The sequence below is a fragment of the Abramis brama genome, assembly GCF_963993115.1.
Source record: "Abramis brama genome assembly, chromosome: 9".
In the NCBI taxonomy this organism is placed as follows: Eukaryota; Metazoa; Chordata; class Actinopteri; order Cypriniformes; family Leuciscidae; genus Abramis; species Abramis brama.
In genome coordinates this window covers 36,605,799-36,623,972 of record NC_139971.1, presented here as the reverse complement: position 1 = coordinate 36,623,972, position 18,174 = coordinate 36,605,799, and the positions used below count along the sequence as shown (strand labels likewise).

The 18,174-nt window shown below is 39.3% G+C and overlaps 1 protein-coding gene across 1 annotated transcript in view; it reads right to left on the bottom strand.

The window, feature by feature from the left end:
- Positions 1 to 18,174, bottom strand: part of mctp2a (multiple C2 domains, transmembrane 2a) — a 49,571-nt gene that overhangs the window by 8,744 nt on the left and 22,653 nt on the right. The window contains exons 18-19 of the mRNA XM_084123967.1: positions 4,051 to 4,170; positions 2,653 to 2,694 (exon numbers count right to left, since the gene is read on the bottom strand). Of these exons, the coding sequence (XP_083980093.1) occupies positions 2,653 to 2,694; positions 4,051 to 4,170 (162 nt within the window). The remainder of the gene's footprint in view (positions 1 to 2,652; positions 2,695 to 4,050; positions 4,171 to 18,174) is intronic.

Sequence of the window (18,174 nt, the reverse complement as noted above, 5' to 3'; positions counted from 1 at the left end):
TATACAAGTTCTCTGGACTTTTGCAATTCATCTTTCTGAACCTCCTTGAAGTCAGACATCCTTTTTTTTTCGCCTCTGAGGTGGAAACAAATTTTTTCACCATAAATAAACTATCCTACATGTCTACTGATTAGAAAACCTGTGTCAGATCATATTCTCAATTCAGATGAAATTGTCACATAACTTTTATGTTGGCTTAATAGGGAACAGATTGCACAAAGGCAAACAGAAAATGCAGTTTCACAGGGATGCTCGGCACAATCAAAAAAAAAAAAAAAAACCCTGCAAGCCAGGGTTCATTTAACATTCCTGTAATTGGGTAAATGGCATCAAATTTGAATATTCATTCAAAGCTGGTGCAAATATTCGCGACTCACTTATTCCACAACGGAATAACCAGAGGAACGCACCTAAATAAAACACCTGCGTTATTGGCTAAATGTGTTGCAAATGGGTTTGTTAAAGCCGACAACCACCGTACAAACAAGCACAAAACTCCCAGCGCTCCCTAATGGATATGTCACAGGATTGTGCACTCTGGAATACACAATGATTATGACATCAACACTCTGTCCTTGTGGTGTGTGCTGAAGGTGATATGTTAGATGTGAGGGGGGAGAGGGCTTGAGGGTTAGAAGAGCACCGATGATACCCTGGGCTACGGTGGAAGACGGGGGTCTAGCCAAAGCCTGGTACTCTTAGGTGACCTGTGCCCAGGGAACAGGGCCTCTCGGTCATTTGGGACACGCATCCAGGGGGTTGTTTTCTCTTCTACCCTCTCGTTTTCTGATGTGATTTAAACCAGTGTCTGTGTGCTCAACACAATTGATACCGAAAGCCGAAGGGAAGTTACATCGCTGCGCGTGATTTGCAAATGTCTCTCTCCCCCAGGACAGATTCGTGCTCGAAGAGGAGATCTGTTATTATTTCTGCAGTATCGCGGCTTCTCCCATCGACTTTCTTAAGCTTCATTCCATCGCAGCTGCAGGTTTACATATTCTCTTCCTCCAGGGGAAAACGCACTGAAAAACAGGCGGTAATCGTAACCTCCTCAGAGGGGACAGCCTTTATCCCCATGTTAACCAAAGAGTAGGAAAAAAATGGCACCTTTGAAGTGATCAAATTTAACACCGATCATTCTCAAACCCCAAAACATTAGCTGCGATGACTTTGATAGGAAGTGTAACGCTACACTGTTTGATCTGCCAGCGTGAAACTGAAGTCAAAGTGAAAAAACATAACAGGACTTTGAAACAAGCCACCTTAAATTAGAGCTGACAACTTAAAATAAACATGGACATCTGGGTAATTTGATAAATGAAAGGAGATATTTCATTTACACATGACGTAAAAGGGTGTAAAAACAATATATCTCACTAGAAAAATACGGTTAATTATATTACTTGTAATTATAATGAAATAATACAAATAAATAAATGCACAGGCAGTCCAAGAACGGAATTTTTACTGCTTGAATTCAATATTCCAAGCTAATTATACAAATTAAATGGTTTAAAAAATGAAACTAATGTAATTTTATGACATTATCTTAAACGCACACATTCCCAAATCCTAATATTTAAGGCTTATATGTATTTTTTTTTTTTTTTTACCACAAACTCGTTTCTCCCTCCAAGATATAATACAATTGTTTAGCTGCTGGGCGTAAACTAATGTGCATGCACACACATATCATGCGTTTCATCCGTGAATTATCTGCTTGGCTTGGATAGGATTTGGAAGAGGGAGCTGTTTTTAACAGAGGGGTTCCTCTCAACAGATGAAGCTAGCCTGCGGTCATCATAGCAGAATATATTGAGCACATTATGAATATGAATCCTAGGCCCTAGCCGTACAGCGCAAGGGTCAGCGCTCGGAGGCTTAGAGCTGTGCACTTCCGCACATCCAAGTCAGAAAGCAATAACGCATTATCTTCCTGTTAACTCGTTCTTCTCTGGACCAGACAGCGTGGCCTTAAATGATTATGAGCCTGCCCTGCCTCATTATGAATTTATTCAGCACTCAGCATTCAGATTTTGACCATTATGACAGTTTACCATCTACACGCACCACACAACGGAACCATACCAGCTTAAATCTTGTTGTTTTTTAAAGGCAAAAAAATTAAGGATGTTTGTACTGTTTCTTTTATTTTATTTTTTATGACTGAATATTTTAAGAATAATTGGATCTAAGCAGATTTGGGAGAATTTGTAATTAGTCTAATGACTCATCTTAAGCATAAAAAATAAAACTGCTAAAAGGAGTTCAACTGCAGTCCAGCCTCCCTATTTAGCCATGCCTGCCTCAAAATCCTTACAATGCCTCCATTCCCCAGCGGAAGGCAAACTTCAATTAATGATGCTGTTCTGTGCTTATTTCTGCGTTTCAAAGGACCACAGCAAAGCAACCAAATCCATTTGTTGTATGAGCGAGGATTCCCAGAGGACTGGTGTGAAAGTACTAGAGGGAAAATGTGCTTGCTGAATCGTCTGTCCTCATTTTGAATGTATTTAAGTTGCAGTCCCGAGTTAAACGCATTATTAAAGGTACAGCGTACAGTCCATCTATGCAGAACCCCAAGGACAGCTCAGAGAGGCTCTATAAAAGTCAGCGGTTAATCAAAAACCACGCGTGACCCCGGCAAAATACCTTTTCATCTTCGTCCTCGTCCTCGGCCACGGACATGTTCTCCTGTAAAAGAAGAAGAAAGAGACAGAGAGCGGATGAGATTGAGACACGTGGGCAATGGAGCATTTTCTTAACAAACACCTCGTAATGAAACCTTCGCTTGTATATACACCCCCATTGGGAGAGGCCTTGTTGCCGTAGCAACTGCCTCTCGGGTGACCTCGCACAAAAGGAGGAGGTGAATGAGAAGGGCCTTTCCTCACAAGAGCGATGTCACAACCAAGCAATCTAATTTCTTCACAACAAACACGTACACACACTCACACATGCACCTGAAACCAAAAGGAATGCATTTAATCTTGGCCGTTCGGGTGCCTAGACCGCTCTTAAGTCATCCCTGACCATTTCTGGATATTGAATGTAACTTTGGCACTCTTTTCCGCTAGGTGTATTTCAGACATCTTAACCTTTGTGAATGTTGAATTTATAGATAACATGGATCTAATTAAGAAGGGCTGACCAATTAATGTCTTTAGAAATGCTGTGAAAAGACTGATTTTAGTCTTGTAAGGTGTATAATGTGCTCTAAATTATCTAATGACTCTCTGGAATACTTAATTCTGAGTGGTAAAGCAACATTCGGATAGTGCCATGATATATAAACTATATATCGGGTTTCCTACATTGCTGTGCTTGTTTCATATCGTCCATATCATTAATGTTGAAAACAGTTGTGCTGCTTAACATTTTTGTGGAAATGGTGATACTTATTAATTTGCATTTATTAAATACTAAATAATAATCTTTTTTAATATTGTAAATGTCTTCACTGGCACTTTTGATCAATGCATCCTTGCTGAATTAATTTATCTTGCTTTTTTTTTTATCTTACCATAAAGGTTTGAATGGTATCATTGTTTCCACAAAAATGTTAAGCAGCAAAAACTGTTTTCAACATTGATAATAATAATAGTAAATGTTTCTCGAGCAGCAAATCAGCATATTAGAATGATTTCTGATGGAATATTTCTAGAGTAATGATGCTGAAAATTTAGCTTTGTATTCAAAGGAATAAATTACATTATCATTTTTTAATAGAAAACAATTTTTTAAAATTGTAATAAAAATTCACAATACTGTTTTTACTGTATTTTTTGATTAAATAAATGCAACCTTGGTGAGCATAAAATACTTCTTTCAAAAACATAAAAACTTTTGGCAGGTACTGTATATGACATCACTCACATCAGATATCTGTAGACAGAACGTCTATTAATATTTCTAATCATTCTTCAGTAGAATCTGTGAGGTTTAAAACTGATGCTTGTCATTTCTAAATCCTGTGAGTCACCAGCACAGACTCTGACTTATTAGGGACCATTTTCTGTGCAGCTGAGTGGGCGACATCACAGCACTCACCAAGTCCTGACTGGAGCTGGCCATGCCTGGTGTGATGTGGAAGTAGTTCCAGCCAATGAGCAGGAGGAGGAAGAGGGGCAACATGAACAGCTCCCAAAGCCAGACTGTCAACACAAATATCTAAGAGAGAGAGAGAGATGGTATTAAACAGGGTATGAGGATTCCAGACAGCACAGTTGGCAATGCTGCCCACACATACACACACATATGCATTTCCTCTAATATTACATTGGAAATTAACTCTTAGAAAATAGAAAGACTTGACACAGAGACTCTAAACCTTGTCATAACAAGAAAACTGTAGTGCAAAGTCCAAGCATCCCCGTGCCAGAATCCGTGTGTCGTGGTATAGGAGATTTTAATATTTCAAAAACCCATTTGCAATTGATTAACACTATGCTGGTGTGTAATTCGGATGTGACAAAACGGAGCATCTGACAGGAGCGGGTCTCCACACTTGCTCTGATGTACTGCATTTCAAATGCTTCCTGACTGCACTGCATTCCTGCTGCCTGACCTATAGCACTCGTATGCGTTTTACCACTGCGGAGAGAGACTGCGAACACTCAAGACCCCTGGTAGAAATAAGATGAATAATCCTTCAGATTTCCATAAGAGAAATAGGTGCACAGCACCGCGCAGCACGCCGCTAATTGGCCGGCTGAATTTAAAGCCAGCTAGCGGCAACTTAATAAGCCTGAGAAATAATAAGATGACGCACAGGGATGACTGTAAAAACAGACATTCTCAGGGAACATTATTATAAAAATGCACTCTGCACATTACAACTCAACCGATCTGTAACAAAACATCTACACTTGAGCATTTATGTCAGCAAATTTCATCAATGTACTGCTATAAGTAACTGAAACATTGATTCAAAGAAAACTAGGGATGCAAAATATAACGGACATTTATATTGTATTTGTATTGTAATAGTTGACATATATCGGCTGATACTGAGTATTTAATTGTGCACAATCAATTATGTCTATTTTATATTTCGATTACCTTTGCTGCCACCTTCATAATTTTGAATTATGCTGAATAATTTATTTATGTTTTAATGATAAGGAAATCTGCATTATACAATGGGAAATAGGCACATGACGATAATCCCAAAAGTCAATGCATTGGTCCCTAATGTATGCTACACAACTAATCTGTGAACACAATAAATAACATTTAAAAAAAATTATAAGGTCCCATTAGTTAACTCTTTCCCTGCCATTGCCGAAATTTTCCGGCAATCCATGTTTTCATTGTTATACGGAAGGAGCGCTATTACGCATCTTCTGAATGAGTACTGAATCTCCAGATAAAAACACAGGCAAAAAAGAAGTTACATTTTGCTTTTCTTATGAAACTTACCCAGATTCAAGTGTTGATAAAAAAGAATGCATGAAGCTAGAATAAAATGTTTTGTTACAAATAAATTAAAAAGCTGAGGCTCTGTTCTTTCTTTTGATATATTGCATGTTCAGATATTCAAACAACAAAATATTCTGGTGGCCATGAATTTTTTGTGAAAATGATCAAAATTGCTGGTGGTGGCTGGCAGATTTATTTTTGTTTGTTTTTTGCTGGCGGGGAAATAGTTAACTTTAGTTGATGCCCCGCCCTGCTTGCCACAAAATATATTTAATATAAATTCAATCCTAAATAATAATTGCACTACATCAGGGTATTTCCACAATAAACTTTTGAAACAATGCACATCACATCTGTCTAACCTGAATTTAAATGAATACATCTGAATTTCTCACATTGCGCGAGCATTGTAGATTTCATTTGAAGGTCACAAGAACGAGCTTGTACCTACACAGAACAACAGGCTTGCATTTCCATGGCATGCTGGAGGCTTGTTAGAGACAATATGTTTGACTTAAGTTGGACGGGGCCTGCAGGCCTTACTTTAAATCTAGTACCGTACCAGCATGTTCCTGTCATATCAGCCAGTGGCCAGACATCGCGCTCTGGGCAGTCTACCTACTGCCACTCCTAAGCTAGGTTCACTTTCACACATGCCTGCACGCACACACACACAAACACAGCCACAGCCACCAGGGATATGAGAATCGTGCTTAATGCACAGAGCACTTGGACAACAACCCCGCAGGCACAACAACAACAGTGCACACATCTGGGTCTTTCTTTAATAATTCATTACAAGTTTAGTCACACTATACTATTGGAGATGGCTGAATCTCTTTAACTCCTTATTCAATCTGTACTAGCACACAGATTCAAGCTGAAAACCGTCTTACAGCTTGCGAAGGTTGAGTTCGAGCGGCATCCTGCTGTAGTCGCTTCCACTTGTGGGACCCCACATGGAGGGGCCCGCCTTCATCCTCACCCTCAGATAAACTCGAAGGGCTTATCAACAGGTTAGCTGTCATAAGTGATACCTTCCAAAGTAAGGGAGAAAGTGAGAGAGCCGAGATGGAAAAAACCTGGCGACAGCCCAGCAGGAATGTTGAACCTGCTTGCCCTGCCTGCAGAAGCTTCTACATTAACTACTAAAGTCTAATTGCCTGGTCCCTGTCTTCCCATGCGAGTCAACAGTAGGAGACCATTCATTTGCAGCCTGTGAGTCTAGAGAGAGAGAATCTGTCACAGGTATTCATAATCGTCCACTAATGCAAATTTCCGCTCAACTGCTCGCAGGCTTGGTGGACAAGATAAAAGCACACAGAAATACAGTCAAATGTATTGTGTCTAAATGTAGCATCTAAATTACTGGATAAACAAAACCTGTCAGAAATGTCTTCATTTCGTGCCCAACAGTGTGAATGTGGAAGCATGCTGGATTTACGTGCCTTTTCCCCAGTGCTAATAAAAACAGAACAGGGAACATTTGGAAAAGTCTCTCTGATTTCGGTGTGAAGGCAGTGTCCGATAGCCTTGAGTTAATAAGCAGAGTTAAGCCGGGCTCAGACTACAGGAGTTTCAGGCCGATTTCGGCCCGATTTACCCCTCCCGACATTCTGAGAAAAAAATCGGCCCAGATTATCTGGTAATGTGAGGCGTTTATAGATCGAATCTTAAACCTCCCGATCTGCTCGCAAATACATCGGGCCGCCCTGACAATATCAAACATGTTTGATATTTAGGATTTAAAATTACGTCAGTACTTCCGCAATAGCCAATAAGAGACGAGTCTACAAGGAGACGTGATGGAACTTTTGAAATGGCGACCGCGAAACAACAAGCAGCTGTACGGGTCTGGTGGACAGCGGCTGGTGGTCATGTGGCAACAACACGACTGCCTTTATAATGTCTCCTCATATAATGTCTACAGCAAGTTGCCGTGACACAGGATCCATTTTGAAAGAAGAAATTCTCCTTATGTCCATGATGCAACCAGATTTCACAATTGGTTGAGATTTACAAACTCCTGTAGTCTGAGCCCGGCTTAAGTGGTTTGTGTTTTATTAGCGCAGTGATTAAAATCTGTCAGGTTTTAACTCATCCTCGCTTTCCTTTAGAGTCAATTTATATTGAAGAAGAAATCCAGCTGTATACTGGTTTACCTTTTAAACACCGTGATGTTTTACTGCTTAAGTACATTAAGTGCAAACAGAATTGCTCATTTTTCTTACTGTCACATGTATTGGCTACAAAGCTACATAGCACTACATTTTAGGCGACTTTTTCTTTTTTTACAGAGAACATGCCACGTCTGGAATCAAACCTGTGCCTTCCACATGAGGGCCACAGAGAGCATGCACTGCTAGGCCACACGAAAAGAGCCATTAACTGCCGTGATTCAATTGAGCTGGAACTACTATGAGCAACTGAAGTCAAGTCTTTTATATTCTTTTAACAGCCATGAATAACTCCTGTAGCCATAGTGACAGTGACGGAAATAAATATGAATATGAATAAATATCTTTCTTCTTATAGACTTCTATAAGACCAGAAAGTTTTAGTTAACACTTAACAACTGGCTCTTTTTTTTTTAAACAAATATATCAAAGGCAGTGTTGCCTTGTCCATATGCATATTAGGGCTCATTGACTGGTTGCAAAGTTTCTGGTCTTATTTCCAGAAAACAATCGTGAACTTGGGCTTGTTTAGGCTTATTTGGTAAGGAAAGGGAGTTATATTGGGTTTGTTTTGTCAGACCCAGTTGCTTGTTTTTCAATCGAGATCTGGCAACAATGAGCCCAGACTTTGGTTTGAGCTCTGACCACACACACAGCAAGTCTAAAACCTACTGTTGACACAGCTCATCTCCGACTCTACAAGTTATTCCGACCCCACCGAAAAAGAAAAAAAAATCTACACACACACTCAACAGACAAGCATGTATACAATGCAAAGAGGCTATTTACAGGCTATTTACATTGCTGTCCAGCGTTGTGTCCACTCACACAGAACACATTTCCCAAACTCACTCTCAAAATGCAGGTGTGAGCCCTGCAATATTGCAATTATCAGTTTATAACTGTATATCCACCATATTTAGCAAAGCTTGTACACACATTCTACTGCTATATGAACCTAAAAATAATTTAGATTTAAAAATGTCGAGCGTCCAAAGAGGGAAAGATGATTTGGAATGATACTAAGAGTGTGTTGTTGTGGATTGCTGTAGGTGATGGAGATGCCCTCTCCTCACACACCAACAAGGATCACCAGAAGAACGGCCAAACCGGGGGTTAAGAACCGCCTGACGGATTTGTTTTAGCATGCAGCTAATATGATTGCACTAAATGTATTTCTGAGGCCTCTCTAGACGATCCCCTGTTCAGAGGAATTCCTATACCTAATAATAAAGCACTCAGCGATTAAAAGTGTGAATAAAATAAGTCCTGGAGCCGAAGCCCGGCTGGCAGCAGATCGCCACCCACGCTCTCCAGGGAGGGGGAGAGGAGAACAAAAGGACAAAGACGCCCTCACTAAGAGTTTATACAATCCTGCAAATTGATTAAACGGCAAAGGGGTGGAGAGAGGCTACCAAATCAGACTACTTACTGACAGACTAAACACAAGTGGTGTGGAGGGCTGGGAAAAAACACTCCACAGCTACTGATAAATGTAAACATGCATCACTGTGGGAGTTACAATAACCTCCATCCATCTGAATTTCAAAGTCAGAACATGCAGAATAAAAATACATGTATACGTACTGTACTTTACAGTAGGGTGCAACAGTTTGAGTGAACTAAGGAAAATGTGTATATTTTTGTCTACTTTAAATGATTCAGATTATTTCATTAGCCTAATTTAGGTTAATTTGCTAGTATGTGGTTTGTCAACCTTTTGCTTTAATGACAGCAGCACTCAAGCCGTCATTAAAGTGTCAAACATGATGATCATATTCTCTGGCATGATCTGAGAATGATCCAAAAAGCATCTGACCGACTGTACAAAGGAGTTCTCATGATCAGAGTCACATTTTTTAATATATTGTTTTTTTTATATAGACTACTGTTCAAATTTTGTCGGTAGGATTTTTAAAATGTTTTTAAAAGAAGTCTCTTATTCTCACTGTATTTTGATCACTGTAGTAATATTGTGAAATATTATTCCAATTTAAAAATTGCTGTTTTCTAGTTTAATATATTTTAAAATCTAATTTATTCCTGTGATGCAAAGCTGAATTTTCAGCATCATTACTCCAGGCTTCAGTGTCATGTGATCCTTCAGAAATCATTCTAATATGCTGATTTGGTGCTGAAGAAACATTTATTATTATGTATTATCAATGTTGAAAAGAATAGCATTTATTTGAAATAGAATTGTGTCACTTTTGATCAATGCAATTCATTCTTGCTCAATAAAAAATTCTTATTGACCCTGAATTTTGAATTCCAGGTATTTTCATTGTCTCAGACCCACTGTATATCAACTACAGTACTTCATATATAGAAAAGGACACAACACTGACTGGCTAAAACAACCCAGAATTTATAAAGGGAGATTAGTTTCACTAAAAGCATTTTCATAAGAGCAATATAAATTCATTCAGTGTATTAATGAACACAGAAAGACAAACTGAGCAAGGATCATGTCCAGTAAAGTTGGTGTTTGAATCAGAGGCAGTCTTAAGTCCATAAATCATCAAAACTGGACGGCAATGTGGGGAGAATTAGCGAGATAACACTGGACATATTGGGCTGCTGTAAGACGCATATGAAAAATTCAAAACTGTTTTGAGCTATTACACAGCCAAACAAAATAACTAAAGTCTCAGAGGGCTTGAATTTCGATTTAAGACAAATAAATAAGATATTAACCGATCTCTTCAATGGCCGTTAAACAAATTTTTTAGAAGCACTTTACATAGGTAACTACTCGGAGCATTAACATTTTAGATTTGTGCATATTTACTCTCAAATCTAGTATGTGTGTGGATGCTCTAAGAGCAAGTGAGCTCTAACTAAACCATGAGGGGAAGTTTGAGTCTCTCGTGTCCCTCTCATGCATTTATCTTCCGCAGGAGCGAGACACATGCAACGGCAGCCGTGCCTTATGAGGGTCAGACGAAGGGCTGTGGACGGGTGCCAGATTACATGAACGTATCTGTGCAAATCTAACAAGGCTGACTATTGGCTGCAGGCTTAATGCGTATGCGTGTGTTTGAGAGACCCGATGAAACTGGGCAACTTTAATGTGAACAGAGGATCCTTACAGCGTTGCCACACTTTTCCCTCTTTCCCTGTTTTTTTTCCAAGGTGAAATGTAGGGCGATGCGAGAAACATACATCAGTGTCTTGATTAAAACACAGAAAAATGACAACATTTGCACTGAATCAAAGGCCCCAGTGGCAGTAACAGTCACGCATGTCCGCAGTAAGCAATCGAGACAAAAAAAGAGACCTTGAGAGACATGGGGAAGCTTGTGTCTTGTGTACAGCTACAGTAAATGCACACCAAGACCCGTTGAACTGTGTTCAGATTGGAGAGTTTCAGGATTCAAAACTGTGAATGGTGTGACAAAGATCAGGTTGAAATATTTCTACAATAATACTACATCTCTATTATTCACCAATATGGCCTGTAAACTGAGTAAATGGTATTGGTGAGTCATTCATGAATTATTCGTTCATTGTTTCTGTTATGTGACAAATGAACAAAAGATTTGGGAGGTGAACTAATCATTCGTGTTTCTCATAATTTATCTTTGGCTGCATTATAATGATTTTCTAATTTGGAATACGTTCAATTATTGCTTATGCCAACGTGTACGAAGAATTTGGTCACTGAAAATGCTAGTTCGTTCATTTTTTCTGAACGAGATCAAATTTGATTCCATTTATACAATAATATATCTACATTAAATACTCTCTGCTATTCACCAATATGCCCATCCGTGCAGGCCAGACACTTGACAAAAGTAGGTAATTTTTTGACAATATGCGATTCTTTTTTTAAAGGATTCATTTTTATATATATATATATATATATATATATTTTAAATATAATGCGTTTTTATAATATCAACGAATATTTGGTGGCTAATTAATTCAATTAAAACATGTAATCTGTTGGAATGTAAATGAAATACGTTTTAATTAAATTATTTCAAAATAATCTTGCTATTGTGGATATCATTAACAGTTTATTATAAAAAATTAGTCTGAAATTAAGACAATTATATTCTATTTATAATTCCTTGTAGATCTAATTATTCCCAAACATAGACATACTGAAATAGATTAAGTGTAGCGTTGCATATAACGTGATCCTGCAAGCGCACTGCAGGCTGTGAGTGTATGATACATGTTTGTGATTCTCGGCTCATGTCCTTATCAGTGGAGCGGTGGAGTGGACTGTGTGCGCCCAGAGGGAGCGAGAGCGAGAGAGGGAGAGATAAAGTCTCTCTGTCACCGGCGGTGTGGAGGCCAGTGTACAGAGCCCTGTGGTGCCTGTCAGCGGCTGGCACAGCGACCCCACCCCGCCGCACTGGCCACCAGTGTTTAATCCATGTTGGGAGCGTTAACATTCAGCGACCTCACGGGTGACAGATCTGCCATGCGAGCCTTCTCCCCTGGGGCAGACGGCACCCCGAGTGTCAGCTCGGCTCACGGAAGCTCACGCACACACATACGAGCGCATACGTCACAGCCAGTCGACCACGGGCGCCCGGGGAGAGTTGTCCTCTGTGACTGTGGAGGTGGCGAGCGTGTTAGTGCTGGTCATTACGACACGCAAACGCACACAGACATGTGCATCAGGGTTAAAGACGGAGCATGTTTGCTCGCCGGCAGTAATAGGCACAAAAAAAAAAAAAAAAAAGAGAGCGGAATGCAAGCTGTTTATGCTAAAGCATGTTTATGCACAGATGGAAGGAGAATATTAAAAATATGTACAAATTATGCAAAGCAAACAATGAATATGTAAACATGAAAACTGCATGCGCACATTTAAGTGGAGTGATCATAAAAACGTACACTCGTATGTGAAAAGCACAAGCGGAGTGAAGGGAGGAGCTGTCAGCGGCGCTACTGTCAGTGTGAAGGATAAGAGGGATGCGCGCGGGGTCAAGGCAGACTCGCCGCTGGGCCCCAGGAGCCGAACGATGACACGGAGCATACACATCTCAATAACAACACTGACACTGTCAAATCTCCAGCCATCACTGCACCGTTAGCGGACGCTCAAATCCAGCTCTTTAATTATTAATCCCTTCCTCCAGAGTTTCAGGAAGAGCCCGTGCACATATATCACTATCAAGGGTTCGCCCTCCTGTCATACTCGCAGCACAAACTCCTTGACAGTTTCTTAAAGCCCATGAGGCACACAGCGGGACCCACACACACACACACACACACACATATGCGCACGTTCATTTCAGTGTAGCTGTCCAGGGAAACTTTCAGAGTGAAGCGAAACAAAGGTAAGGGACAAAGAAAACCCTGACAGACAAAGATCTAACACAAAGACTGGGACCGTCAATCGATTCAAACATTTAAGGGAATGAAGTGCGTGACATGTTCATTAAATAATCAAATTACAAAAATTACAATTCTGTCATTGTTTACTCGTCCTAATGTTTGTTCCAAACCTCTATGACTTTCTCTTTACGGTGGAACATAGAAAAAGAATTGAGAATTTTTGACCATACAATGAAAGTTAATGGTAACCGGAACTGTTTGGTAGCCAACATTCTTCAAAATATCATAAAGTCATACAGGTTTGGAACGACATAAGGGTGAATAAATGATGAATTTTACTATCACTAATAGATATTAGATGTTGTATCTTATTGTTGCACGTCATGTGCAAAAGTTCTCTTCAACTTATTGTTTATTGTTGCTGGTCTCAAGCTAAATGTTTACACCCAAGTCTATACTGTATATTGTTTGACTCTGTAAAAGCTTAACCTTTAACCTTTTTATTTTACAATTTCTTCAAATTCTTTTTGGTCGGCTCCCTAGAATACCGATTGCTACAGAATTCTGATTGGTCAATCGTGGTCATGTACTGACCACCCTGTTTGGGTTTATATTGCTGTAAAGATTGGCAGTAAATTATTGAACCAAGTAAATTATTGTTCAGACATAACCATTTAGCTTTAGAAGACAATATATTGTGTTTTGTCCACAGCTAGGCTGACTTAGTTCACATAGGAATTGTGGTTGCATTCCATCTGCACTCATTTTTAATTGTTTGTCCACATATACGCAGACAGATGTCTTTGGCCAATATGTTTTGCTCCTTTTTAGTGTTCTGCGCCACGTTTTTAAAAAAAAGTTCAGTTGGGCCTGCGCTGAGTGGAAACCTTGCTCAAATTGAAGGGAAATTCCTTGCTGGGGAATTACAATTAAAAGTATTAATTTGGTTTAAGTGCATATATTTCTTTTAGTAATTAACTGTACTGAATTAACATTAAATTGACAGCCCTAGCACAGACGTGAGATGCCATGCTGGAAAACCCCTCAATATCAGAAGATCATTGCGTTTTCCTGAGGACATCACACGAGTTGACTGAAATAACGAATCGGGTCGTGGAAATGCTGATAATCAGTCTAATCCTGGCTGTCCCAGTAAGCCAGTTAATAGCTTAGACCGTGCCCGCCACTTTATGGCGTTCCCTCAGGACCCAGGAACCTGCCTAGACCCCGTCCTGCTATCATCTGGTGCTGGCGATTCTGCTAGACAGAAACAGGAAGAGAGAGAATGAGAGAGAGAGAGAACGCTCCGTCACAGCTGCCAACTGTGTTTACAGCTGCACGGCATCAAACATTCATCAGATGCCATCTTTACAGTCTGTGATGTGAAGCAATCAGCATTTCACAGCCTGTCAAATGATGTCGAAACCGCTTGCTACCTGGCAGTGTCAAAAAGGGAAAGAAAAAAAATCTTAAACATGCTCACACACACAAACACGCATGCAGGCTTTCCTTTCTAGTCCAGACTACTGACAGACGAAGCAAGCTCATATGTTAAAATATTAATTCTACTTAAATACTTAAAAGACTCTAATGACAGCAAAGCTCCAAATCAGCTTTCAAGTGTAAATAATCTCTTTTTTCCTCACCCTTCGATCCCTTTCATCTTTATTGAAAAAGCTTGAAACTACAGAGTTCAGAAGCAGCAAATTTGGCCAGTTAATGCCTGGCTGAGTAATGCTCATTTAGCCTGTGGTGGAAACTTTTTGGAGTGTGTTTGCTCTGTGTAATGCGCTGTAAGAAATTGCTTTGCTTAATGCTTACCATCCGAATTGTCACCGGCCTGCTCTCGACTAATACCTGTTCTCATCTCGGCCCTGTGTGAGCGTGTGCATGCATGTTTGGACAGTGCTGTAGCTCCATCTACAGGCCACAGTGAGACATGCAGCAGAGAACTCTGTGTGACCCCTCTGCAGTCTCCACTGATGTATGCCACATTCATCTTTCTCAGTAAGTGCAAGCCACATCTAAAAAGTGGTATTTTATAAAGATTTTATCTGACACGGGCCCTCCTTCTTGGACTTACTGTAGTTGTCGGACTTTATAAGTGCTGTTTCTAGGCTCATTACTGTTGCATAAACAAGCAATAAAAAATTTCAACTATGTAAGCAGTCTGTCTGGTTAAGAGAGCACGGCCGCATGCTTTTGAGAGATATATTAAGCGTGTTTTTTTTTCTTCTCAAATGCATATGCAGATGCTCCTAATGAGACTGGAAGTATTAAAAACAGTGCCTTGGGTGGACATGCATAAAAAATTCAAAGGAACACTTACAGTGGGATTTATGCAATAAAACACTAAAAGTTAAAAAAAAGTAATATATGTAATACATGTTATTACTGATACAAATGTATTACATTGTAATATATATATATGTAGGCCGACTACATTTCATTTAAAGTTAAGCTTTTGTTTTGAGGTAATATCCTTATAGTGTAATTATACAATTAAGGATTGAGTAATATTAAATAATAACATGTACGGTTAAGGTTGGGTTTGGGGTTGCGCTTTACTTGACGGTACTGCCCTTACGTTAAGAAAGTACTGGGTAATATAAGGTAACTACATGGGTTATTATTACCTAGTTATTAACCAGTTATTGTAATTACTATAATAATTGCATAGTATGTACATGGGGTACAGGCACTGTAAAATAAAATGTTACCAAATGTAATAACTTAATCTTAATCATGATATCAATATCCTATTGTCTGATTTCTTATGCTTGCTTAGTGTAAAGTATCTTGTTTTAAGGTAGAGAGAGTTTAAGGTTTTAGATCTTTTTTTCCTGGAAAACAAGACAAAAATACTTATGAAGTAAGTTATTTTTGCAGTGTTTTGCTTGTTGTTGCACGCTAGGTGATTTTGAACAACCTTAGCCATTCAAAGTTATAAGCCAAATCACTCAACTAGTGACTTTACAGGTGCACTTATGTTAAACTTAACTTCCCTCCTTCAGAGGTCCAATCAGAGTTTCTTTGCATAACAAAGAATATATTATTATACAATATAGAAAAGTTTAGTGCATATATATATATATATACACATGCACAAAGCAGAGGATATTCAAACGAAAACACATGCACCCACGCACATATTTCCCACTCTCCACAGATGAAAGCTGTGTTTTGCGAGAGGGAGCGTGGATATGCGCTCTGCTGTGTGCAGGTCGGGGTGGTGACCTCTGGGATTTCCAGCACTGGGGTGGGAGTGTGTTCCGGGAACAGGCGCTGCCTGTGCAACCTACAGACCTGGACAAAGAAACCGCAGCACCACAAATGCATTATAAGTTGCGTAAAGTGTAAAAGCTACAGGACAGAGACTCCACTGACTCTATGAATAATGTATTGTAATGTATTTTAAATATATGTTTGTAAAGTAAATAGTGTCCTCTCTCCACTGGCTACTTTGTGTACTACATTCCAAGTATACAGGCCTACATTATAAATTAAACGGCTGAAATGACTACGATGACATGGATTGGATGAGAACACGTCGAGGAAAGCACGGTCTCCTCTAATTATGCTCTTCTTAGAGGCAAGCATCTGTCAATGTCTGACTCTGTTACCTTATTACGGCAGCCTACAGATATGCATACACCCATAGAGCGAGAGAAAGACAGATATGTGTTTGTTGACCCTTGAGGGTCACGCGCTGTTTTATAGACGTCGTGCAACATGTATGGTAATTAAACGTTGTGAGAGAGTACAAAAAAGCATGAAACTGGTCTTTAAAGCTATGAAAAAACGCATAGTTGAGATTCACCCCTCCGGCCTGTTGTTTCTAAAGCCTAGACGATTTACACAGGTGCCCTATTTTCATTCTTCCTGTCATTTCCATAGCTCAGCATCACCTGCACAGCTTTGAACGCAGTGGTGCGGAAACAGGCCACATGCTAGTGGAGAAGAGATGATATTCTTTCTGTTCTCAACCCCACGTGTGCAGACAAAGATAGAGCGGGCAACGGGACGTCCCACGCCTCTTCCCAGCCTGACACCCCGTCTCCTCAGGTGGATGGGCACACACACACCTCCGATGACTCCCCTTCAGGGGGCACTGCTCATTCCAGTAGCGAGGCGCAGCGGCACGGGAGACTGCACATTATATTACAGCTTCAAGAAAGCCTCGAAAAATAACTGCTCATGTGTTAAAGCATGGATAAAAATGCTACCTAATTCCTACAATAAAACACTGATCTGCTCGCTGGAACATACATCGGAAGGGCTTAAGCATTAAAGTTTAGCATAAAGTGCCAATGAAAATTTTTACTTTTATTCAGCAAGGACACAAACTAATCAAAAGTGACAGTAAAGACATGTATGTTGCAAAATATAATATAGCCCAGTTTTCAGAAATATTAAGCAGCATAACTTTTTTTCAAAATTGATAATAATGTTTCTTGAGCACCAAATCAGCATATTAGAATGATTTCTGAAGGATCATGTGACACTGAAGACTGTAATTATAGAGTAATTATGCTAAAAAAAAATTTAAATACATTAAAATATACAGAATAGTTATTTTAAATTGTAATATTTCACAATATTACTGTTTTTACTGTATTTTTGATCAAATAAATGCATTCTTGGCATTTGAACCTTAGTGTAGGCCTATATAACAAACAGATAAATGGAGGAAAGCAAATCTGATTCTACTTCACACTTTTTTTTTTTTTACTTTTTGCCATTGTTTAATTGACAGGAAATGATTAAAACCTAAATCTGTCACGATTTGCAGTGAAGGGAAGATAATCTATTCGCAAGGAGTTTATTAACTATTTCCCTCCCAGCATTTATGATAATTTTCACAAAACATTCATGGCCCCCAGAATATTTTGTTGCATGAATATCTGACCATTCAATATAATCAAAAGAAAGAACAGAGCCTCTGCTTTTAAACATTATTTTGCATCCCTTTTTTTATCAACACTTGAATGTGAGCAAGTTTCATAAAAAAGCAACATTTTGAACAAACCTTTTTTTTTTTTTTTTTTTACAACATGCCTAAGCAAAGCTTCTATCACTTGATTCTGCTAGTTTTTTGCCTGTGTTTTGAGCCGGAGCTCCTCTACTCTTACAGAAAATCCATAATAACGTTGTGTCATACAGAAAATTCCATCAATGGCAGTGCAAACGAAACGTGCAAACAAATGACAATCCAAACAAGAAACCATAAATCCGAACAGAAAGAAGAGAAGAATCCAATTGGAAACGCAACACCTTT